General features: G+C 42.1%; 1 protein-coding gene across 1 annotated transcript; it reads left to right on the forward strand.

Moving 5' to 3' along the window:
• Positions 1-1,694: 1,694 nt before the first annotated feature.
• Positions 1,695-23,095, forward strand: LOC124647395 (cytochrome P450 709B2-like). The gene is made up of 6 exons (XM_047187349.1): positions 1,695-1,977; positions 2,043-2,269; positions 21,628-21,723; positions 21,970-22,124; positions 22,210-22,576; positions 22,670-23,095. Exons 1-6 carry the CDS (start codon positions 1,695-1,697, stop codon positions 23,093-23,095), a joined length of 1,554 nt encoding a protein of 517 aa, XP_047043305.1.
• Positions 23,096-27,013: the final 3,918 nt, after the last annotated feature.

Consider the following 27,013-nt stretch of genomic DNA (forward strand, 5'->3'; position numbering starts at 1 on the left):
AAATTGCACACGGCTGACATAGTTCCACTGGATGGTTGATGGTTCGGAAAGTTGTAGCAATTAACACAACGACATCCAATGTACAACACTTTCTTGCCTCAAGCTAGATTTTCTATGTCAATACTGAATGTGTATTTGTTCACTATAATCATACAGACAAAACATCAAAAAAGATCACTTAGATATGTTAGTAAATGAGGGATGCACAATTTAGTCAGCAGATCCAGTTTAGAGATACAAATGTATCATTGTGACACACATAATTATTTTGCTGGCCACAACATGCTTTACCTAGCATGGCGAGCGAACTCCATCACCCTCTCTTAAAGTATCATGGTGTTCCGGAGTCCATTGTCTGTTCGCGGCAGTGTGGTGTTTAATTAGTAGAAAACTATTAGCACATATATAAACATACCTCCGATGATATAATTACTAATTTACATTTGGATAACCATATTCCCGATGATATAATTATGATTTTGCATTTGCATAAAACTGATGTAGGTGACAATAATGTCCGGTGACATAGACCTTGGCGAGCCAACTCCATGACCCTCTCTTATAGTATCATGGTGTTCTGGAGTCTGTTGTCTGTTCGCGGCAGAGCCATCGACATCCCATCATACTCAATGCCAAATTTGTATTGCAATTATTCTTAACACATTTATTTTTTATAATACACACATACCCGTAAAGTTTTTCCAAGAAATAGCTAGATAGAAAAAATAAATTAATCAATCAGACTTTTATGGCCTGCCGATGCACTAGCAAAGCTGTCTGCACGGACTTGCACCTAGGATCATTTTTTTTGCAAAGCAGTTTAAACAAAAGTTATATTTTTCCAAATCTTTTTTTCCGACTAACATGCGTACCCGATCAAGTTTCACCAAGGAGTACTCGTTAGGAGTATAGTAAACCGATCAGACTCCTATGGGCAGTCTACATGCATGGACTTTGTACGATTGGTTATTTTAGGGAAAAAACTTAGGGACCACCCGTTCTTGACAAAGGAAAGAAACTCCTCTCGTTAGAGGAGTAAGTTACTTAGACTCTTAATTAGGGCCGGCTGAAGCAATATCATAGCTGTTTAAATACGAAACAAACTGTTACGTGCCAACTCTGTTTTAATTTCTGGAGTAAGTTACTTAGACTCTTAATTAGGGCCGGCTGAAGCAATATCACAGCTGTTTAAATACGAAACAAACTGTTACGTGCCAACTGTGTTTTAATTTCTCACGATTTGTAACGACCTATATAAACAACAGAAAACAAACCCAACGTGTCAACGTGACTTTGACGTTACATTATAAATCACGACTCTCTTGACTAATCTTAGCCATTAATTTTAGATCTAATTGTCTTAATTATTCTGATAATGTGGATTAACGTGGTATGGTGCCTCCAATTAGTAAATACTAAGATATAAGATGGTTCAGGGCTGCCGTTTTCAAGTTAGTTGAGAACTTAACTTCACAACCGATCAGTTAAGAGAGTAACCGACCGACCGTTGAAATTAGTTGAGAACGCAACTTCCCAACCGATAAGTTAAGAGAGTAGTAACTGACCGACCGTTGAGCTTGTATACTATAAATACATGTGCACAGACATTAATAGTCCTCAGAAATGAGAACAATAATCTCTACTTCTGACGGTCGGAAATATTAGCAAAAAGTAGATTGAAAAGAATAATAATGATGGAGTCTAACTTAGTGCAAGCCGTGGTTGCTGTCCTCGCTGTGTTGTTGATCTCGATGCAATGCGGCAGGGCACTATGGTATGTCATGTGGAGGCCGTATGCCGTCGCCTGGTGGTTCAGGCAACAAGGGATCCAAGGCCCACCTTACAAAATACTCTTTGGGTCCTTGCCCGAGATTAGGCGACTACTGATTTCAGGGAGAGCAAATGCTCTCGATGCTGGCTGCCACAACTACGCCTCTCTCGTGCAGCCCTTCTTTCAGAAATGGGCCTCCGACTACGGTAAGTGGATGTTTTCATAGAAATTGTTTCTTCCTGGAAAACTGATTGCGTAATCCATTCCACAGGGAAAACATTCCTGTACTGGTTGGGACCAATCCCCGCGATCTGCTCTACTAACATGATGACGATAGTCAAGCAAGTGCTAGGCGACAGGACACACTTGTTTCAGAAAGACTACTTGAATCCCAAGTTTGAAATCATCCTAGGCGAAGGGCTCATATTTGTGAATGGAGATGATTGGAAGCGGCACCGAAGAGTGGTCCACCCAGTTTTCAACCAGGAGAAGCTCGTGGTTAGTTTGCCTTCTCACACTGTACACATCCCAGTCATACGACCACACATGCGCAACTTGGATCCTATTTACAACACGTTTACTAATTTCTCCAACTTCAGACAAAAAAAAACAGTTATGCACCTACTACTGGTACACTGGCCCGTTCGAAATCTCTTTTTTAAGGGGATACGTGACGTATCGGATTCAAAGAAGAAAGGCTAGAAGGCCCGATGTACAACACGTTTGGGGCACATGCGTCCACGTAGCGCAACTCCCCGCTACCTTTTTTTAGATAAAGGAGCATCGCTCCAGCCTCTGCATCAATTGATGCACACGACTTGCTTTATTAACGAAAGTATCCAAAGTACCAAAAATCCAACCAAATTTATTACAATCACGGATCAGCTAAGGTGGCTACATGAATCAGCCAATAGAAAATACGGCACACAGGCCCTCTATGCATTTGCTAATCTATTAAGATGTCGCCACCCAGTAGCCTGGAAAAAGAAGTCCTGAGCAACCACTAGCATCCGGTTGTATCCAGTAACCATAACCTCCCGCTGGTCCAATGGAAGGAGGAAAACCCATTGTTGAATTGAATGAGCAGCTCGCCGGATAACCTGCAAAAAATTGATCCCATTTTGTTTGTTAAAAATAACATCATTTCTACTTCGCCAAAGCGCCCAACATAGGGCTGAAACTCCAATTTTGATTTTAAGTTTATCATTTTTTCCAACTCCATTAAGCCATCTACCAAACATATTAGTAATATTAGCTGGTGGAGGAATGTTATAAGATAAATACACCATACGCCAAATGATCTTTGCAAATGGACATGCAATAAACAGATGATTAACAGTTTCAGTGGAATCACAAAAACAACACTTTTGACAACCATTCCACTTCCGTTTAGCTAGATTATCTTTAGTTAAAAGCACCTTATTACTCAGAAACCACATAATTTTTTTAATTTTCAAAGGTATCTTCAATTTCCATAGATATTTGCGTAGGTAAATAGCATGCCCATTCATCAAATCCATATAAAAAGACTTAACAGAGAACAAACCCGAATCAGTAAGCTTCCAAATAAACTTATATGATTCAGTTGTTAAATTTACTGTCATTAACCGTTGGCATAGATGTAACCATTGTAACCATTTGTTATCATTTAAGCCTCTTCTAAAAGTAATGTTCATAGGTGCAGAAGCTAGCACAGTTGAAACTAAAACATGTTTATGTTGTACAATATTATAAAGTGCTTGGATATCGATGAGATAAGGGCACATCCCCCATCCAAACGTCTTCCCAGAACCTTACCATTGTTCCATCACCTACTTTAAAGTACCCTCTCTTGAAAAAATCATCCTTAACATGCATTAGACCCTTCCAAAAAGGGGAATCCGTAGGTTTAATTTCTACATGTGCTAATGTTTTATATTTCAAGTATTTGTTGCACAACAATTGCTGCCAAATCCCCTCTTCCGATAACAGCTTAAATAACCATTTACTTAATAAGCATTTATTTTTCAGTTGCAAGACGTCGATCCCTAATCCACCTTGATCCTTTGGTCTACACACAATATTCCACTTAGATAATCTGTACTTATTCTTGTGTTCATCAGATTGCCAGAAATTTTTTGATCTATAATAGTCCAATCTCTTACGCACTCCAACTGGGATTTCCAAAAAAGAAATCATAAACATAGGAAGACTCGTCAGGACCGAATTAATCAAAGTGAGCCTGTAATAACCCAGAACATAGGAACACCGAAGGGTAGATTTAGAAATGGGATGTGCATTTCATCGCAAAACGGGGGAAATTTTCGCGCCTTATTGCAACTAAACCTAAGAGGGATCGAGGTTCTCTCTCATTTTGCATTTAGGGTTAGGCAATGTGAGTTAGGGAAATTTCGACATGACCTCTTTTGTATCTTGTTGATTTGGGGAATTGATTTCATTTGACAAGTATCAATACATTAAACAATAAACATTGAACAATATAAATGGAATTCATAATTCAAACAACTTATGAATTCAAACAACTTTGAATTTCAAAGTAAATCACCAATACAATGTTTATTTCAGAATATATATGTCACATAACCAAAAGCTCATAAACAAAAACCTTGGGCTTTATTGATATCAACACAGATTACAAAGTCTTTACAATATTCTTGATACAAGAATTGATAAATAATAAACGAAATGAAAATAAAGATTACAATTTGCTCCTATAACTAAAACCTAAACTAAATGCTTGAAGAACATACTCCGGTCATATTCAACTTCAAAACCTCGCAAAACAAATCACAAACACTAGCCGTAATATAAGTGTTAGCTCAAGATTCAGTTTAGACAGATTAGCAAGTGACACAATCTTCGGCTTGGACAGAACCAAGTCACAAGACACTTGTGCTTGTCCAAAACCAGGGACAAGACAAGATAGGATCGACGAGCAGACCAAAACCGAGCAGACTGCAGGGGGCTCAAGTTTCAAGCATATGAGAGCACACAGCTCAAGTGTGTCTGGGCAGACAACAAGCAAGGCCATGCAAAAGCATAGTCACCAAGCATGCCAGGCTTGTGTGTCAATGCAGGGAGAGAAGTAGGGATCATATAAAAGGAGCACAAACCCTAGAAACCAGAACCAGTCGACCAGATAGGATTCACCAGGTAACGGTGAAGCAAGAACAAGCTCAATTCATCCAGTTCTTGAGCAAGAACAAAGCCAACACACACAATCACTCAAACCATCAGAAATCATGGTGACCTAGAAGATCATCCAAGCTCTGGAGGTGAAGGGTCATGGACAACCCACAAGTCCGCATCAACACAAAATCTCATACTAGGAGCTGGAACAAGGTATACCAAGATCCCGGAGAAGATCCAATGGATCTAATCCATCATATGCATGACATAGTCATGGGGTTGAGCAGATGCTCAACAGGGTGAATCATCACTTGGTTTTCACCAAGGATCACCGCTAGTCTAAAAAGCCACCAAAATAGAAACCATCCGGATACGGATCTTGTGCACGGAAGCAAGATCCGATGCACGAATAGCACCGATAGATGTATTGCAATAAATAGCAGCTAGTATAGACTACACAAAAAATCCTAGGCACATAACCATCAGAAACCCTAGATTTCTTCACAGGCAAGCATATTGGCATTCATACTTACTATGATCCCCTAATATGCAAGCAAAGTTGAGTAGCCAACAAGATCCAACCACTAGGTGAGCAACCAGTCAATAGCAAGGCTACTGAGGTCACATCACACTTAGCACCAAATAAGAGCAAGCCAAATAGACCACATCACTATCCAGAAATGGATTCAGAGTTAATTGCTTGTAAAAGAATCATGAACAGCAAACTCATATACAAGCAAGACATTTAAATCATCACTGCATAAGAAGTTCATCATAATTAAGTAATCTAAGCATGAATTTATCACATATCCATGCTAAGCATGACAACATCATACTGTTAAGCAATACAACTTAATTCATAGCCACTAGAGCAAGTAAGCAACAAGACACGGTGATGCTTGAGCATCGGCATCACCAAATAAGTGAACCATATAACCACGGTGTTAGCCAAGAAGCAATCATCGACAAACAATTGATCAAATTGATCAATCATAGTAAGCCAAGCTACACGAGAGAGATTTGCCAACAAGCAAGAAATGATCCAATGGATCATTGGATTGCGAGAGTTAGTCATCGAATCATATCACAGTGCACCTCGGCACACACACAAGTGTCACGTATGCATCACAAGTGCACCTAGACAAGCAAGCATGATAGACCAGTTGAGCATAAGCAAGTCATAACCAATCATAGCATGGCATAGATAGCTCTTGAGCAAGCACGGTAGAGCATGGTAAGTGTAGATCATGCTAGGGGTAGCAACAAGGCAAGCATAGCATGAACAAGCAAGCAAAGCAGCATGTGCCGGCATCGAGAAATGGTAATTGGGCCATGAGCTTGCAATGAAACCGAGCTACGATAAGATTGCGCAAGCAGAGAGCATAACTCTAGATGATCACAAGATCACGAGAGAGTGACATAACATGAGGAGGAAGAAGCACAGTAACAAGGGGAAGCGCACGTAAGAGAAGGAGGAGGAGCATAGGACTTACCCGCGCTCGGAGGCGAGAAACTATGGCATGGCGAGGCAGGTGCCCGCGCGGCCATAGCAGCCGCAGCCGGGGAAGTCGCCGGCGTTACGCCGACGAACACCACCACGAGAAGACATCATGGAGACGACGGCACAGGCGCTGCAAGCAGCACCCGCGCCAGGTCGGTCTCGGAGGCGCACACGTCGACGACGAAGGCGAGAGCTCGTCGGAGACCACCAGATCGCCCATGGCGATTCGCCAGGAGAGGACGAGAGGAGAGAAACGGCTCGGACAGATCGATAGATCTGCTCGAGGCGGTTCTAGATCGGTAGGTGGCCACGGCGGAGGAGGCCGGTGATGGCCGGAGCAGATGGCGGCGGCCATGGCGGCGACGCCATCGCCTCGGGGTCGCCGGAGATTAGGGTTAGACGAGTGAGAAGAGGGCCGAGTGAGAGTGAGAGTGGTGGGCCGCTTCGGCGCCACCAAACCCAAAAGGGGGCCAGCCTATTTGGGCCGTCCACGAGTTAGGCTATTGGGTCGGGCCCAACAGGGGTCCAGGGGTATTTTGGTCATTTTTCATTTAATAAAAGACCAAAACTTTACCAAATTTTAATAAATCATAAACAACTCTAAAAATCCAATAAAAATTGGATTTATGAATGAAAAATAAATCTTAACAAGAATAAAATATGAAATGGAATTTAAGAAACAAATTCAAAATTATGAATTTTCATAATTCAAATAATAACTTGGAATTTTAAATTATTATTTCCTTGTATTTAAAATTCAAAGAAAAAATATCAAATAAGTTCAAATACTTATTTTCAAACATTTCAAAATGAAATTCTAATATTCCATGTCATATCTATTGCAAAGGGTATTTTTCCAAGAAAATACCATATTCCTTTTTATTCCAAAAACTATAGAGGTAACTCTATAATTTCAAATTATTTTGGAATAACTAAGGTAATTATCAAGTAAAATCATTTTACTTTGAATTGTTGTACTTTGTGTGAATTACAATGATTAATACTTTTAAATCAATTGTAAATTACCGTCAAAGACATAAATCTTAAATACAACCCTAAATTGTAATAATTCAATGGGGTAAAGGGATTCAACATAAAATAATACATCCATGATTGCATTATTTGGATTTTTATAAATCTTACAGAACCCGAGGTCCAGGTTCCATCAACTGCATTGAACTGCACTATCTCGCAGATCCACGTGCAAGTTCACCCTTGCTCATGTCAACTTGATTATTTTCTACTACTTTTAATGCAAAGCTATATACTTATCATTCCCGCATCGCAAATGAAATGTTATTTTCCAACTATGAATATGACTATGTGGCCGGCAATGGAACCATGGTATGTGTTGATATGGTGGAGGTTCCATTGCAATGGGTTATATCACCCTAGGATTAAATTACCAATGTCGTCCAGCTGATTCTAGCGCCGTACAAACCGCGTTGACCATGAGATCTATAATGGCTCGGAAAAGCCAGTCGTATCTTTTCCCTTCGCACGCCAACGGATCGGAGAGACGGTGGGGTGCCGGAGGCACTGCCGCAATAGGTTGGGAAATCCTTTTAAATCCCCATCCATTGGTGATGTTAATCTCTTCCGATCTATGAGGGATTGTCCGGAGTATACCATGAGTAAAGCCGTATTATCGGGGGAAGTCTACTGGAGGTATACGGTCGGACAAAAGGGTGGGTTTGCAGTCGCGGAGAAGGCGGTGTGGGCTTGGATCTTTATACCTGGCCTCACACCAAAGGAAGTGTGAACGGGGGCCGGTCCTCGCGGATGGCAAAAAGGGTGAGATCTCTTGTGGGAAAAGTAACGCACCTCCGCAGAGTGTATCAAATTGTGGCTGCTCACTCCTTGTTCCGGGAAGGGAACTGCGAACGCGGCAGAAAGGAACTCCACGAAGTTCCGGTCAACCCGTGAAGACCGACGGGCATAGTTTTCATAATAAAAGCAACCTTTTGAAGAAATGTTTTCAAAACATGCATTGACCCGCGATTTCCCGATCAATGGTCGTAGCTAGTGCATCAAACACCTTTTATTCTTTTAGAACTTGCCGAGTACCTCCGTACTCACTTTCTTTCGCCACCCTTGCTAGACCGTGATCCCGAAGTGGAGGCTATCAACGATGGAGCACCAGAAGGAAGCTACGAGCTGGTCTACGAAGAACCTGATCTTACCGGCGGAGTGGAAGGCGTAGACTATGGGATAGTCTACGGACCAGATGACACGGAGGTGGAGGAGTAGTGACATACCCTAGTATCATAGAGCCGAGCAACGTAGAACTTACCTAAATAAGTTGTTGAGCTCTTTCATCTTTAGTATGAGTTGTAAGTGTACTTTAGTAGTATCTTAGGGTGTTCTCATAGGACTCGTGAGAATACCAACTTGTAAGACAATGTTTGTAATAAAGTATGGAGTGTTATGACCTGCAATGTTTCTGTTGTACCACTCTGAGGGATATAGCAATTTGTGAGGAAGCCCCTTCACAAAGATCATATCAACGACTTGTATACTACAACATGCAGTGGTATGCTGGGTCACCGTAGCTGGTATCAGAGCAAATGTTGCGACCTTAGGTTGGAAAAACCTAGTATAGGGAAGAAACATGTAGGAGTCTAGTAGAAATAGTAAAGGATTCTCTAGAAATATGGTGGTTATTCACTTGAGAATAGCAAAACCATATATTTTAGTGCGATAATTCTTTATTATAGCTATTATGATGCATTATCACTACTAATATTCTGTTTTTGTATACAGCCATAATGGCGAACACTTTTCCCAAGAGGACTTTGAGGAAAGTTGAGGGTTGGCTCGGTGATTATGATGGACCAATAACAGCTCTCCTGTGTGGGATGCTCGAAGGAACTTCATTGCGATCCACGGATACTCGTTATCAAGTATACTTACTATGATGGGGAAATCCTAGCCAAGTGCAGAGTATCGGTCCAACTACCGGAACAACCGCCGATGAGTCGTATAATGCCATACGGAGAAGCCAAAACTATCACCACAGACCTACCATATGGGCCTATTCAAGGCAATCCTTGAGATAAGGCAGCACAAGTCGAGTAGAACTCCTATGTTCGTAGTTTTCTCATATACCTCATGCCGAGGAAGATGAGGATCCCACTCTTAATCATTTGGTGTTAGCCCACGAAGTCCCTGAAGCTGCAGCACAGCACATGGATAGCTGTAAGTATTTATTGACCACGATGTATCTTTTACACATGAAGATGAGAGGTGAGATTGACCACATGCTAGCTGAGTTCACGGACCCTGATAAAATCCAAACTCGGATGCATGACTTGAGGGCACAACCACAACATACTACACCCTTCTTTAACCCGCATGATGATGTAGATTTGAGTGACCAAGTGGTTCAAGAGAAATCTACCTACAAGAGACCCACTTACACCTAACTTTGTTCCGCACTATCCACATGTGTCGGCATCGTATGATACCTGGATATGGGGGAGACCATTCATGGAACATAAATTGATCGGAGTCACCGATTGAAAACTCGACGGGTTGGCGTTCCGGGAACCTTTCGGTGATGAGGAGGAGCCAATTCCATGTGATACCGGAGATGAGAGTGATGCGGTTAACCCAAATGTTAACCAACACTACGAGCAGGAAGAGAAAGGTACTCGATTCCATTTCTTTAGATTTGGAGATGGGTATATCTAAACCATCACAAGTACGAAGTAGGTGAGAGTTCGGAACAAAGAAAAAGAAGAAGAAGAAGATGAGGGGTCAAGTGAATAGGAATCCTCCATGGATGACTGGAGAAGAGGCACTCGTATTCCACCGGGGATATGTATGAGTCTTTATCTAGTTACTTTGGAATGACAGATCTCCGTCTCGGCACTTCGTCCGATTCGGATTACATACCTCATCGGAAGGACCTTTGTTCCGGACGGTATTCGGAAGACTAGTCGCCGTACTCGGTTGGACCCCGTGGATGTACGCGGAGGCGAATGAAGACGATGAGGAGTAGAGCTCCAAGGAAGAATAAAGTAATCTAGGTGGTATTGTAATAGAACGTATTTTAAATTCCCGTTGGCTTGGGCTTGGAGCCAAATAAGTGGTTTATATATACCACATGTAATATAAGTTTGTGAGTGTGTTATGTATTATACGGTGTATATACATAATAAATGTTTGTTTTGGATTTGCTTCTTGATTTCATTGTGTGACTAGTACTGGGCAATGAGTTGAGCTCAGAAAACATTCGCATGGTGTAATTATGAGTAATCGCTCTTTGTTACGGGACTAGGGGGAAATGGCGTTAGTAGAAACCGAAGAGGCTCGCGCAGAGAGCGGGAAGAAAGAGAAAAAGAGGAGGCGGATGCAGCGAGCTAGAGCGAGAAAACGCCACCACCACCACACCCAATGTTGCACCCGGACTTCCAACAAGTATATGAGGTCAATGGAGGAAGACGAAGGCGTTACCGGGAAAGTCGAGCAAGAATATGCGAGGATTTCTTTACCCATGTCATCAATGAGAGGGGTAATGAAGGCAAGGGAGTAACACTATCGGACTTCCAAAATGCAAGACCACTACCATTCACATCAGCTCCGTAACCAATGGACGCCGAAGATTGGCTTATGGATACCGAACGGAAATTGAAGACCGTTGGTTGCAACGATGAGGAGAAGATCGGATATACCACTTATCCGTTGTCGGGACCCAGCAGCATCATGGTGGGAGAACCTTGTAGCAAGTACACCCTCCGGATAAGGTATTTACCCGGGAGGAGTTCAAGAAGAAGTTTCGTGATGCTCATGTTCCGGACAGCGTGGTGGAGCCGAAGAAGAGGGAATTTGAAGAATCGAGACTGAATACCGCACCAATCATGCGATATGTTCGGGATTTCAATAGGTTATCCGGATATGCACCCGAGGATGTGGATACGAGAGGAGAAGCGGTTCATGAAAGGCATGAATCCATACATGAAGATGCAACCGAGGTTGGCACGAATCGCCGAATTCCAGGAACCGATTGACTCGGCAATCACTTTCGAGGATGATTACGGGCAAGTCCAGGAGGACAGGAGGAAGAGGGCTCGTATAGAGCCAAGGAAGTACCCAATCAGTAAACCATTACCTGATCGGAGTTTCAAACCTCGATATCGACCTACTACTGGTAATCAATACAATCGGGGAGGTCAGAGTCAGAACCCAATTAACCAGATCATCTGCAACAATTGTGGCTCGAGAGGTCATTTGCGTAAGGATTGCCGTAAACCCGTAATCATCTCGTTATGGTTGTGGGAAGGAAGGACACATCAAGCCGGACTGTCCAAACAAGGCGTCCTGGAACGGACGAGCTCGGAGGACGAGGTGGAAACAACAACAACAACAACCGCAACAACAATAACAACAACACCAACCGCAACTACAATAACTACAACAACAAGAAGGGAAAGCCTTATGGAAAGCTGAATTGCACATCTTTGGAACAAGCGGAAGAGTCGGATCAAACAAGTCTTAGGTACGCTAAGCATTCTTACTCATCCCGGCAAAGTATTATTTGATACTCGGAGCAACCACATCATTTCTTGCATTGGAATTTGTGGAAAAATTCGGGCTTAGATGTTCTAAGTTAGAAACCCCTATAACTCGTCCTATCCGCGGGGAACGATCTTAGTGACCCACGTGAAAGAAGCACAAGTCCTAACCATATGTGATCTGTGTGTATTTCGCGGACCTATTCATCATACCCATGAAGGACATATCGGTCATCCTAGGGATGGATTGGTTGACGGAAAATGGAGCGGTGATTAACTCGTGGAGACAAAACAAGTATCACTTCGCGACTCCATCGGAGGTAGAATAGTGTTCCAAGGAGATAAGTACAGTGAATTAGAGATTGGATTGGAACTCAACGACTCGAAGGAAGTGAGAATTGAAGATATTCCCGTAGTAATGAATTTAAGGATGTATTTCCTAAGGAACTACCGGGAATGCCACCCGATAGAGAGATAGAATTCACAATCGACCCGATTCCGGGCACAAGCACCAATAGCACAACCACCATATAAAATGGGGCCAAAGGAGTTAGTGGAACTGAAAGCTCAGATAGATGAACTGGAACAAAAGGGATTTATTCAAGAAAGTGTGTCACCATGGGGTACACCAGTTATTTTTGTGGATAAAAGGGATGGAGGAAAGAGAATGTGTGGAGATTACAGAAATTTGAACAATGTCACTATCAAGAACAAGTATCCTTTACCTAGAATTCAAGATCTTTTTGATCAAGTTCAAGGAGCAGGAGTCTTCTCGAAGATAGATTTAAGGTCAGGATACCATCAAATCAAGATCAAGAAGGAAGATGTACCAAAAACAGCATTCGTATCAAGGTATGGACACCATGAATACTTGGTTGTACCATTTGGACTAACAAATGCACCAGCAATTTTCATGAATTTGATGAACAAGATATTCATGAAGTACTTGGACAAGTTTGTGATAGTGTTCATAGATGATATTTTAATCTATTCCAAAGATAAAGAAGAACATGCCAAACATTTGAAGATAGTTCCGCAAACTTTGAGAGAACATCGGCTATATGCGAAGTTCGAGCAAGTGCAAATTTTGGTTAGATAGTGTTGAATTTCTTGGACATGTCATAACCAAAGAAGGCATAGCGGTGAATCCAAGCAAGGTTCAGTCCGTATTGGAATGGAAATCACCTAAAAATGCTAAGGAAATACGAGGATTTCTTGGTATGGCGAGCTATTATCGGAGATTCATAGAGGGATTTTCGAAGATTGCAGGTCCAATGACCAAGTTACTCAAGAAAAATACTCCATTTGTGTGGATCGATGAGTGTGAAGCCAGCTTCCAAACACTCAAGGATAAGTTAACCACAGACACCGGTGTTAGCAGTTCTCGAACCTGGAAAGGATTACACTGGTAGTATTGTGATGCTTCCAAGAATGGACTTGGATGTGTTCTTATGCAAGATCGGAAGGTAATAGCTTATGGATCAAGACAGTTGAAACCACATGAACACAACTACCCAATACATGATCTCGAGTTAGCGGCAGTTGTGTATGCTTTGAAGAGTTGGAGACAATTTCTATATGGATCCAAGTGTGAGTTATACACCGATCACAAAAGTTTGAAGTATTTCTTCACCCGGAAAGAATTAAACATGAGACGAAGAGATGGTTGGAGTTGATTAAGGATTACGACCTTAAGATCAACTATACACCGGGCAAGGCTAATGTAGTAGCAGATGCCCTAAGTAGGAAAAGTACGGAGAATCAACCTACGGAATGGGAGATTCCAAAGGAACTTCGGAAGGAGTTAGAAGATGCTCAGATCTTGTTTATTCAAGGTGATATCAAAGGAAGTATAGCAACCATGAGGATTATGGATGAGATGTACTCGGACTTGAAATATGAGATTATCCGAAAGCAAGCGGATGATTTGTTCATTCAAGAGGAAATCAAGAGGATTGGCGAAGGAAGACCATCGGAATTCCATCTAGGGGATTTTGATTCATTATATTTCCGAAAAGGATCTCGTGTACCGGATGATCCAGGAGTGAAGTCAATCATATTAAAAGAAGCACATGAAACCCCTTATTCCATACATCCAGGAAGTACCAAGATGTATATGGATTTGAAGGAGATGTTACGGTGGAACAACATGAAAAGAGAAATAGCACAATATGTCTCGGAGTGTCATACATGTCAACGAGTGAAGGCGGAACATCGGAGTCCTGCGGGATTACTCAAACCACTAGAGATACCTGAATGGAAATGGGATGAAATCGGAATGGATTTTGTTACTTGGTTTACCAATGACTAGTAAGAGGAAGGATATGATATGGGTAATAGTGGATAGACTTACCAAGAGCGCTCATTTCATAGCCGTAAACACAAAAGATACTGCAGAAAAGCTTGTGGATATTTATGTGAAGGAAATTGTGAGTAAACATGGATTACCAAAGAAGATAGTCTCAGATAGAGGTTCGATTTTCACATCAGCATTCTGGAAACAACTACAAGAATCTTTGGGATCCAAGTTGGATTTCAGTACAAGCATATCATCCACAAACCGGAGGACAAACCGAAAGAACCAATCAGATACTTGAGGACATGCTTAGAGCTTGTGCTCTGAACTTTGGAGGCTCATGGGAGGATCATTTACCTTTAGCGGAATTCTCATATAACAATAGTTATCGGAGTAGTATTCAGATGGCACCGTACGAAGCATTGTACGGAAGGAAGTGTCGATCACCAATTTGTTGGTTTGAAACCGGAGAAAACAAGGAGTTTACACCGGACTACATCAAAGAGAGACAAGACGTCATCGAGGTGATCCGGGATAGACTCAAGATAGCTCAGAGTCGTCAGAAGAGTTACGCCGACTTAAAGAGAAGAGATTGGGAACCGAAAGTGGGAGACATGGTCTATCGCAAGGTTAGCCCAATGAAAGGACTTAAAAGATTCGGAGTAAAAGGAAAATTAAGCCCTCGATATATAGGACCATTTAAGATACTCAGTCAGAATCGAGGAACATCATTTGAGTTGGAGTTGCCGGCACAATTAAGTCAAGTTCATAACGTATTTCATGTATCCCAACTCAGAAAATGTTTGAAGGCACCGGATGATCCTATCACATATGAAGAAATAGAATTGCAATCTGACCTAACTTATGTGGAAAGGCCTGAAAAGATCTTAGAAGTTCAATGGAAGAAGTTAAGAAACAGGGCAATCAAATACTGTAAAGTGCAATGGCAACATCATCCTGAGCGAGAAGCTACTTGGGAGACGGAAGAAGAACTCAGGAAGTCTTACCCCGAGATGTTCAGGTACCAATCTTAACTTCGGGACGAAGTTTCTGTTAAGGGGGAGAGGCTGTAATAACCAGAACATAGGAACAACGAAGGGTAGATTTAGAAATGGGATGTGCATTTCATCGCAAAACGGGGAAATTTTCGCGCCTTATTGCAACTAAACCTAAGAGAGATCGAGGTTCTCTCTCATTTTGCATTTAGGGTTAGGCAATGTGAGTTAGGGAAATTTCGACATGATCTCTTTTGTATCTTGTTGATTTGGGGAATTGATTTCATTTGACAAGTATCAATACATTAAACAATAAACATTGAACAATATAAATGGAATTCATAATTCAAACAACTTATGAATTCAAACAACTTTGAATTTCAAAGTAAATCACCAATACAATGTTTATTTCAGAATATATATGTCACATAACCAAAAGCTCATAAACAAAAACCTTGGGCTTTATTGATATCAACACAGATTACAAAGTCTTTACAATATTCTTGATACAAGAATTGATAAATAATAAACGAAAATGAAAATAAAGATTACAATTTGCTCCTATAACTAAAACCTAAACTAAATGCTTGAAGAACATACTCGGTCATATTCAACTTCAAAACTCGCAAAACAAATCACAAACACTAGCCAGAATATAAGTGTTAGCTCAAGATTCAGTTTAGACAGTTAGCAAGTGACACAATCTTCAGTTTGGACAGAACCAAGTCACATCACACTTGTGCTTGTCCAAAACCAGGGACAAGCACAAGATAGGATCGAGCAGCAGACCAAAACCGAGCAGACTGCAGGGGGCTCAAGTTTCAACGATATGAGAGCACACAGCTCAAGTGTGCTGGGCAACGAATAACGAAGGCCATGCAAAAGCATAGTCACCAAGCATGCCAGGCTTGTGTGTCAATGCAGGGAGAGAAGTAGGGATCATATAAAAGGAGCACAAACCCTAGAAACCAGAACCAGTCGACCAGATAGGATTCACCAGGTAAGGGTGAAGCAAGAACAAGCTCAATTCATCCAGTTATTGAGCAAGAACAAAGCCAACACACACAATCACTCAAACCATCAGAAATCATGGTGACCTAGAAGATCATCCAAGCTCTGGAGGTGAAGGGCTGTGGACAACCCACAAGTCTGCATCAACACAAAATCTCATACTAGGAGCTGGAACAAGGTATACCAAGATCCTGGAGAAGATCCAATGGATCTAATCCATCATATGCATGACATAGTCATGGGGTTGAGCGAGATGCTCAACGAGGGTGAATCATCACTTGGTTTTCACCAAGGATCACCGCTAGTCTAAAAAGCCACCAAAATAGAAACCATCCGGATACGGATCTTGTGCACGAAGCAAGATCCGATGCACGTATAGCACCAAGATAGATGTATTGCAATAAATAGCAGCTAGTATAGACTACACGGAAAATCCTAGGCACATAACCATCGAAACCCTAGATTTCTTCACGAGCAAGCATATTGGCATTCATACTTACTATGATCCCCTAATATGCAAGCAAAGTTGAGTAGCCAACAAGATCCAACCACTAGGTGAGCAACCGATCGGTAGCAAGGCTACCGAGGTCACATCACACTTAGCACCAAATAAGAGCAAGCCAAATAGACCACATCACTATCCGAAATGGATTCGCAGTTAATTGCTTGTAAAAGAATCATGAACAGACAAACTCATATACAAGCAAGACATTTAAATCATCACTGCATAAGCAGTTCATCATAATTAAGTAATCTAAGCATGAATTTATCACATATCCATGCTAAGCATGACAACATCATACTGTTAAGCAATACAACTTAATTCATAGCCACTAGAGCAAGTAAGCAACAGCACAGTGATGCTTGAGCATCAGCATCACCAAATAAGTGAACCATATAACCACAGTGTTAGCCAGTAAGCAATCACTGACAAACAATTGATCAAATTGATCAATCATAGTAAGCCAAGCTACACAGAGAGATTTGCCAACAAGCAAGAAATGATCCAATGGATCATTGGATTGCAGAGTTAGTACTGAATCATATCACAGGCACCTCTGGAACACACACAAGTGTCACGTATGCATCACAAGTGCACCTAGACAAGCAAGCATGATAGACCAGATGAGCATAAGCAAGTCATAACCAATCATAGCATGGCATAGATAGCTCTTGAGCAAGCACAGTAGAGCATGGTAAGTGTAGATCATGCTAGGGGTAGCAACAAGGCAAGCATAGCATGAACAGCAAGCAAAGCAGCATGTGCCAGTACTCAGAAATGGTAATTGGGCCATGAGCTTGCAGTAAACCGAAGCACAGTAAGATTGCGCAGCAGTAGCATAACTCTAGATGATCACAAGATCACGAGAGAGTGACATAACATGAGGAGGAAGAAGCACGAGTAACAAGGGGAAGCGCACGGAAGAGAAGGAGGAGGAGCATAGGACTTACCCGCGCTCGGAGGCGGAAACTATGGCATGGCGAGGCAGGTGCCCGCGCGGCCATAGCAGCTGCAAAGCCGTGGAAGTCGCCGGCGTTACGCCGACGAACACCACCACAGAGCAGACACAGCATGGAGACGACGGCACAGGCGCCGCAAGCAAGCACCCGCGCCAGTCGGTCTCGGAGGCGCACACGTCGACGACGAAGGCGAGAGCTCGTCGGAGACCACCAGATCGCCCATGGCGATTCGCCAGGAGAGGACGAGGGGAGAGAAACGGCTCGGACAGATCGATAGATCTGCTCGAGGCGGTTCTAGATCGGTAGGTGGCCACGGCGGAGGAGGCCGGTGATGGCCGGAGCAGGGCGGCGGCCATGGCGGCGACGCCATCGCCTCAGGGTCGCCAGAGATTAGGGTTAGACGAGTGAGAAGAGGGCCGAGTGAGAGTGAGAGTGGTGGGCCGCTTCGGCGCCACCAAACCCAAAAGGGGGCCAGCCTATTTGGGCCGTCCCTGAGTTAGGCTATTGGGCTGGGCCCAACAGGGGTCCAGGGGGTATTTTGGTCATTTTTAATTTAATAAAAGACCAAAACTTTACCAAATTTTAATAAATCATAAACAACTCTAAAAATCCAATAAAAATTGGATTTATGAATGAAAAATAAATCTTAACAAGAATAAAATATGAAATGGAATTTAAGAAACAAATTCAAAATTATGAATTTTCAGAATTCAAATAATAACTTGGAATTTTAAATTATTATTTCCTTGTATTTAAAATTCAAGGAAAAAATATCAAATAAGTTCAAATACTTATTTTCAAACATTTCAAAATGAAATTCTAATATTCCATGTCATATATATTGCAAAGGGTATTTTTCCAAGAAAATACCATATTCCTTTTTATTCCAAAAACTATAGAGGTAACTCTATAATTTCAAATTATTTTGGAATAACTAAGGTAATTATCAAGTAAAATCATTTTACTTTGAATTGTTGTACTTTGTGTGAATTACAATGATTAATACTTTTAAATCAATTGTAAATTACCGTCAAAGACATAAATCTTAAATACAACCCTAAATTGTAATAATTCAATGGGGTAAAGGGATTCAACATAAAATAATACATCCATGATTGCATTATTTGGATTTTTATAAATCTTACAGAACCCGAGGTCCAGGTTCCATCAACTGCATTGAACTGCACTATCTCGCAGTCCACAGGCAAGTTCACCCTTGCTCATGTCAACTTGATTATTTTCTACTACTTTTAATGCAAAGCTATATACTTATCATTCCCGCATCGCAAATGAAATGTTATTTTCCAACTATGAATATGACTATGTGGCTGGCAATGGAACCATGGTATGTGTTGATATGGTGGAGGTTCCATTGCAATGGGTTATATCACCCTAGGATTAAATTACCAATGTCGTCCGATGATTCTAGCGCCGTACAAACCGCGTTGACCATGAGATCTATAATGGCTCGGAAAAGCCAGCTGTATCTTTTCCCTTACGCACGCCAACGGATCGGAGAGACGGTGGGGTCCTGGAGGCACTCGCCGCAATAGGTTGGGAAATCCTTTTAAATCCCCATCCATTGGTGATGTTAATCTCTTCCGATCTATGAGGGATTGTCCGGAGTATACCATGAGTAAAGCCGTATTATCGGGGAAGTCTATCGGAGGTATACGGTCGGACAAAAGGGTGGGTTTGCAGTCGCGGAGAAGGCGGTGTGGGCTTGGATCTTTATACCCGGCCTCACACCAAAGGAAGTGTGAACGGAGGCAAGTCCCCGCGGATGGCAAAAAGGGTGAGATCTCTTGTGGGAAAAGTAACGCACCTCTCGCAGAGTGTATCAAATTGTGGCCGTCACTCCTTGTTCCGGGAAGGGAACTGCGAACGCGGCGAGGAAAGGAACTCCACGAAGTTCTGGTCAACCCGTGAAGACCGACGGGCATAGTTTTCATAATAAAAGCAACCTTTTGAAGAAATGTTTTCAAAACATGCATTGACCTGCGATTTCCCGATCAATGGTCGTAGCTAGTGCATCAAACACCTTTTATTCTTTTAGAACTTGTCGAGTACCTTCGTACTCACTTTCTTTCGACACCCTTGCTAGATTGTGATCCCGAAGTGGAGGCTATCAACGATGGAGCACCATAAGGAAGCTACGAGCTGGTCTACGAAGAACCTGATCTTACCGGCGGAGTGGAAGGCGTAGACTATGGGATAGTCTACGGACCAGATGACACGGAGGTGGAGGAGTAGTGACATACCCTAGTATCATAGAGCCGAGCAACGTAGAACTTACCTAAATAAGTTGTTGAGCTCTTTCATCTTTAGTATGAGTTGTAAGTGTACTTTAGTAGTATCTTAGGGTGTTCTCATAGGACCTGTGAGAATACCAACTTGTAAGACAATGTTTGTAATAAAGTATGGAGTGTTATGACCTGCAATGTTTCTGTTGTACCACTCTGAGGGATATGGCAATTTGTGAGGAAGCCCCTTCACAAAGATCATATCAACGACTTGTATACTACAACATGCAGTGGTATGCTGGGTCACCGCAGAGCCTATCTCCATAAGACAACATTTTACTCCGCCAACACCCTAGTTTTGACGCAAAGCGATTCTCAATAGGATTCCACTCCGCATTTCGGAGTGTCCTATAATGAATAGGAATACCTAGATAGTTTAAAGGCAAGGACCCGGACTCGCACCCAAAAATGTGCCTATACTCGTCCTCCATATCCTTAGCCTCACCAAAACAAAAACAAAAAATCACTCTTATGAAAGTTGATTTTCAAACCTGACAATTGCTCAAAAATACTTAGAATTAGTTTCATATTCACTGCCTTCACAATATCATGTTCCAAAAACAATATCGTGTCATCCGCATATTGAAGTATCGATAGTCCCCCTTCAATCAAATGCGGTAACAGACTACCCACTCTACCCTCCTCTTTAGCCCGCTCAATAAGAATTGCTAGCCTATCGGCAACTATATTAAAAAGAATCGGAGATAAAGGATCTCCCTGGCGCAAACCTTTCCGCGTTTGAAAATTATGTCCCGTAACATCATTAACTCTAATCCCGATACTACCTCCTTGCACAAACTGCATAATTCTATTACACCAAATGGTATCAAAACCCTTCATCCGAAGAACTTGTTGTAGAAAGGACCATTTGACCTTATCATACGTCTTCTCAAAATCTATTTAAAAATTACCCCATCCAGTTTGCTCCTATGCATCTCGTGTATGGTCTCATGAAGGACCACCACCCCTTCTAAAATATGTCTACCTGGAATAAACGCCGTCTGAGTAGGCCTAATGACTTTCTGTGCTACCTCCGAAATACGGTTTGTTGCCACTTTTGTGAAAATTTTGAAACTCACATTGAGTAAACATATCGGCCGGTATTGTTGTATCTGTATAGCATTCTCCTTTTTAGGCAGTAACATTATCACTCCGAAATTTAATTTGTACAAAGGTAGATCACCCTTCTGGAAACACTCAAACAGTGCAAACAAATCAGATTTGATAACCCCCCAAAAATGTTGATAGAATTCCGTAGGAAATCCATCTGGCCCCGGCGATTTGTTATGTTCCATTTGAAAAATAGCATCATGAATTTCCTCCATCGAGAAATCGGCTATTAATTAACAAGTTGTTTTCCTCCACAGACAATTGCGGAATATCGTTAGTCCTATCTTCATTCAATGAAACCGAACTAGGTTCTGGGCTACCAAACAACTTTTTGTAATACTCTGAAATGTACACTCTGAGGTTATCATCCCCCACAATTATACCTTCTTCATGTTCAAGTTGGAAGATTTTCTTTTTTCTGTGTTTACCATTTGCTATGAGGTGAAAATATTTAGTATTGTTGCCCCCCTCTAGGAAGAGTGTTTTTGTTAGTCTAAAGAAATCTTATGGTAGTTTTTTTGTTATTATGTACAGTCCATGTCAGCCATGGCATCAGAATGCGCACAGCAGATGATGGAGCGTTGGTTCGCCAAAATAAAAAACGGCAACGACCACCAAGCTGAGACAGACATTTTTTTTTCGAGAGCACGCGCAAAGCGTGCCTTATCTTTATAGAAGGAAGAAACAAGACATGTACAAGAGCGCACAAAAGTGCAGAGACACACACACACACCCCCCCCTCCGCCTAGGCCTACTCTCTCGCTATATCTAGCCTCCCTCCTCTCTTGGCTCTCTCCCAAAGGTGAAACTCCTGTCTAATCTCTCCCACCATAAGCTCTACGGATTTCTGCTCGCGGATGTTGCCAAAAGACAGACATGCTCGGCGACTTCGATGAGTTAACTCTAACAGTTATTGCAAGGGTGATTTACGGCGAGAACAACCAGGATGCCCGGGACATATTTCAACTACTCCAGGAGGTCCGAGATCTTACAATATCTTCTTTTCTTGATCCCCCAATACCATGGTTCAGGTATATATATGCACTGAGTTCGAGATATCAAAAATTATCAAATAAAATAGTCACTGGGAAGGTAACTGAGAAATTCTCTACTTAGGTACTTGCCAACACGCCGCAATCGCCGGTCGCGGCAACTTGACAATTTCGTAACCAGCAAGATCAGGCGACTTATACATGAGCGACTTGCCAGGAAAGACACCCAGGGCGGCTATGGAGATGACGTGCTGGGCGTAACAGTGAAGGCATGGTCTGAAGCGGGGACCCTGAGCGTCCAGGAGATCATCGGCGAGTGCAAGACCTTCCTTGCCGCAGGGCAGGACACCAGTGCAAATCTCCTCACCTGGGCGATGTTTCTGCTGAGTAGCTACCCGGAGTGGCAGGAGAAGGTTAGAGAGGAGGTTCTCCGAGAGTGCCCAGACAGCATCGAGGTGCATAGCGTTGAGGCCATGGGAAAACTGAAGTTGGTAATCACATCTATACCTTTAGTTTCTGAGTAACATTTCCAACATTATATTTAATCAGCTTTATAACCGTGTCTACGCATAACCCATGCGCAGCTTAACATGACCCTGCTAGAGACACTGAGGCTCTACAACCCTGTGCCGTTCTTGCTGAGGAAAACCGCCAAAGACACCATTCTCGCAGACATCCGAGTGCCAAAAGGAACAACAATAACCATTCCCATAGCAATGTTGCACAGGGACGAGGATATCTGGGGCGCTGACGCGAACGCATTTAACCCAATGAGATTTGAGAGCGTTGCCTCGAGGGCCCACCCCAACGCATTGTTGAGCTTCTCATATGGCCCGAGGGCCTGCATAGGGCAAAACTTTGCTATGATTGAGGCGCAGACTGTGCTACTAATGATCCTGAAAAAGTTCTCATTTTCACTGTCTCCAAACTACATTCACAAACCTACAAATAACCTCACGTTGGCACCCAAGTATGGGCTCCCTGTTATCTTGAGGACACTGCCCATATGAAACTGTGCTCACTTGAACTCCTATGTAGACTGATGTGTAAGGAAAGATATGGCATGCATGCATATGTGTAGACGTAAACAAACTTATGATTTTAGACGGCCAGGTAATCCATTATACATTAAGGAATAATTTGGTTGTATGCATGCCAGATGTCTTGACTTAGCTCTTGACACAATATTGTCACATCGGTTAGGTGTAATTGGTATCATATTGTATTAAAATATTAGCAAAAATAATAATATACGTCAATGGAGAATGCCTCCTAATTTAAGTTTCGAGAATATCTCTGACAACACTGAAACGCTTGACGATTATTTCGTTTGGCTACCGTGATGTTCACCTCAGCCAAGGCTCATTTTACAGTTGTTGAACTATGTTGTGATGATTTTATAATCTACAATGAAAAATAATCATGAAATAATGAAAGTTAGTCAGGCAAACAAAACAGATAACATGTGACTGAAAAACTAGATTATCATAATCCACCTCGACGCCAAAATACAACCCATATGTTGAAGATACCATATCTTCTATTACTAAATAGGAGCACCTCGCTGTAGCGTTTTGTTGCGATTTGGTGAGGCCAAGTCACCATAATGTTTTAAAAGCGTCCGACAATTCTAGTACCTCTCGTCTCCCACGACTGCACTAAACTTTTCAGTCCTTCTCCGCCGTTACTCTTCCTCTTTGTTATGAACGTGACAACCAAGTAAATAAGGAACAGAGAAAAAATGCATCGACACAAGATTTTAACGTGAAAAAACCTATCAACCGAAGAGAGAAAAAAAAATCAAGGGCGTCATCTAGAAAAATTTCATTATATCCCGAGTGTTTACACAACGCCGCCAGTGTCCAATGAAGCGATTAACCCCAGCTGATGGCTAACAAGATGTATTGATAGTCTCGTTGGGCTCGTCAGAAGTTAGCCTCCTTTTTATATAAATTTAGATCACAACATAACACTCTTATTTTCTCAGGTTCTACAACCTCACTAGCTAAGAAGGCATGATGTATTTCCTCCTTCAAGAATTCATATTCGTCTCCCATACAACTCAGGGTGAGAATAGGCCGGGTGTAGAAGGGTTTGGGGGAAGCCACACACATAAACCGTGGGGTTCCATGTTATATTTATAGGACGCAAAAGACCGGTAAAATTAATGTAGAGTCCTACAGATTATACAATATATGCACGATAACACCCCCTCCCCCGCAGTCACAGCATGAAGTTCTTGGACGCGGAGACTGGACCAAAAGTCGAGGAAGAATTAACTCGGCAATCTCTGATGGGATTCGTAGCATAGAAAACAAAAAATTTCCTACCGCAAAAACGAATAACAAGCCAAAATCCAATCTAGAAGATGGTAGCAACGAGAAGATCATGAGACTAACTCTCGAAGATTTCCAAAGCCTACGAGATTAGATCTCGTTGTTGTTGTAGTCGATCACTTGCCGCTTTCGAAAGCGCTTAGAAGATCTTGACGGTGCCACAGTCAGGCAGCACCTCCGTACTCGGTCACACGTACGGTGTTGATGAAGACGACGTCCTCCTCCCCGTTCCAGCGGGCAGCGGAAGTAGTAGATCCTCCTCGGAATCCCGGCAGCACGACGGCGTGGTGGCGGTGGTGGAGAACTCCGGAAGGGCTTCGCCTATGCGCTGCGGGAGTAGTATGTGGAGGAGGAGAGGCTAGGGTTTGGGGAGAGGGGGGTCTTGGGCGCCGGCCACTTGGGGGCTGCGGCCAATATGTGGCTTGGGGTGGCCGGCCCCTCCCCTTGCTCCTCATTATATAGGTGGAAGACCCCAAGAGTTCTAGTCCAAGTCTTCGAATAAGACCCCAACACCAAAACTTGCCTTTGGTGGGAAACCTACTCAAGGGGGAAGTCCTACTCAAGGTGGGACTCCCACCTTTCCTTGGGGGGGGGGGGGGGTGGCCAGCCACCTTAGGTGGAGTCCATCTGGGACTCCCCCTCCCCCCCCCCTTAGGGTTGGCCGGCCATGCTAGTGGAGTCCCTCCGGGACTCCGCCTTCCATAGTGATTTCTTCCGGTCTTTTCTAGAACCTTCTAGAACCTTCCATAAATGCACTGGATCATTTTCAAACTTGTAAAATGACTTCCTATATATGAATCTTATTCTCCGGACCATTCCGAAACTCCTCGTGATGTCCTGGATCCCATCCGAGACTCCGAACAAAACTTCGAACTCCATTCCATATTCCATATCTACTTAAACGACATCAAACATTAAGTGTGTCACCCTACAGTTCGCGAACTATGCAGACATGGTTGAGACCTCTCTCCGACCAATAACCAATAGCGGGATCTAGAGATCCGTAATGGCTCCCACATATTCAACGATGACTAAGTGATCGATCGAACCATTTACATACAATATCGATTCCCTTTGTCACGCGATATTTTACTTGTCCGAGGTTTGATCATTGGTATCTCTATACCCCGTTCAACCTCGTCTCCTGACAAGTACTCTTTACTCGTACTGTGGTATGTGGTCTCTTATGAACCATTCATATGCTTGCAAACTAATTAGATGACATTCCACCGAGAGGGCCCAGAGTATATCTATCCGTCATCGGGATGGACAAATCTCACTGTTGATCCATATGCCTCAACTCATACTTTCCGAATACCTAATCCCACCTTTATAACCACCCATTTACGCAGTGGCGTTTGATGTAATCAAAGTACCCTTCCGGCATAAGTGATTTACATGATCTCATGGTCGAAAGGACTAGGTAACTATGTATCGAAAGCTTATAGCAAATAGAACTTAATTGGGTGTGTCCATTACATCATTCATATAATGACATAACCTCGTTATTAATAACATCCAATGTTCATGATCATGAAACTATGATAATCTATTAATCAACAAGCTAGTTATACAAGAGGCTTACTAGGGACTCCTTGTTGTTCACATAACACACATGTATCAATGTTTCGGTTAATACAATTATAGCATGGTATGTAAACATTATCATAAACTCAAAGATATATTATAATAACCATTTTATTATTGCCTCTTGGGAATATCTCCAACAGTCTCCCACTTGCACTAGAGTCAATAATCTAGTTTACATTTGTATAGATATAACACCTTGGCCTTCCGGTGCTTTATCATGTTTTGCTCACGGGAGAGGTTTTTAGTCAACGGATCTGACATGCTCAGAAACGTATGTATTTTGCAATTCATTTGCGTCTCAACGCATCACTCATTTTCCAAATGAGTCGGCATTAATCATATATGTTCAGTCTTTTGGTGGAACCTTAATTCCACGGTCTGAAATATGTCACTAATATTGTCATATACAATATAGTTTCAAAGTTCTGACACTATCAGAACTACACCAAGTTCTCAAAGAACTCCTTGACTTAAACATCCTCAGTCATTGTCAAAACAATGACATACTCTGCCTTCGTTTGTAGAATCCCTCACAATATTTAGAACTCATCTAAATCTAGCATAGACAATTTCTAGCTCATTGTGCTACCTTTTAAACAACACTTAGCCTAATTGAGATTTGAATTTCATTTTTATATGTGAGTGTGACCAAACTAATATCGGTGCAACACCTTACAGCGATTTGTTTGTCATTACCCCATATAAAACTATATATATCCTTGGTTCTTCTAAAGCACTCAGGGATATTCTTACTGTTATCCAATGATCATCACATGAATCATTCTGGTATATGGTCCTAACTTTTAGAGCACAGGACATCTGATTTTGTACATATTATTCGTGATCTAAAATCACTCATGTGTTTTTACTCATCGAGTGTCAAATACACTCAAGTCTTGTTAAACCTTCACATGAAAAGAACACCTTCTTAATATTTCTATATTGAACTACTTCAATATCCATTCTATGTACTTTGACTTAAACTTATTATGTGTTTCGATC

The sequence above is a fragment of the Lolium rigidum genome, chromosome 4 (genome assembly GCF_022539505.1).
Source record: "Lolium rigidum isolate FL_2022 chromosome 4, APGP_CSIRO_Lrig_0.1, whole genome shotgun sequence".
NCBI classification, from domain to species: domain Eukaryota; kingdom Viridiplantae; phylum Streptophyta; class Magnoliopsida; order Poales; family Poaceae; genus Lolium; species Lolium rigidum.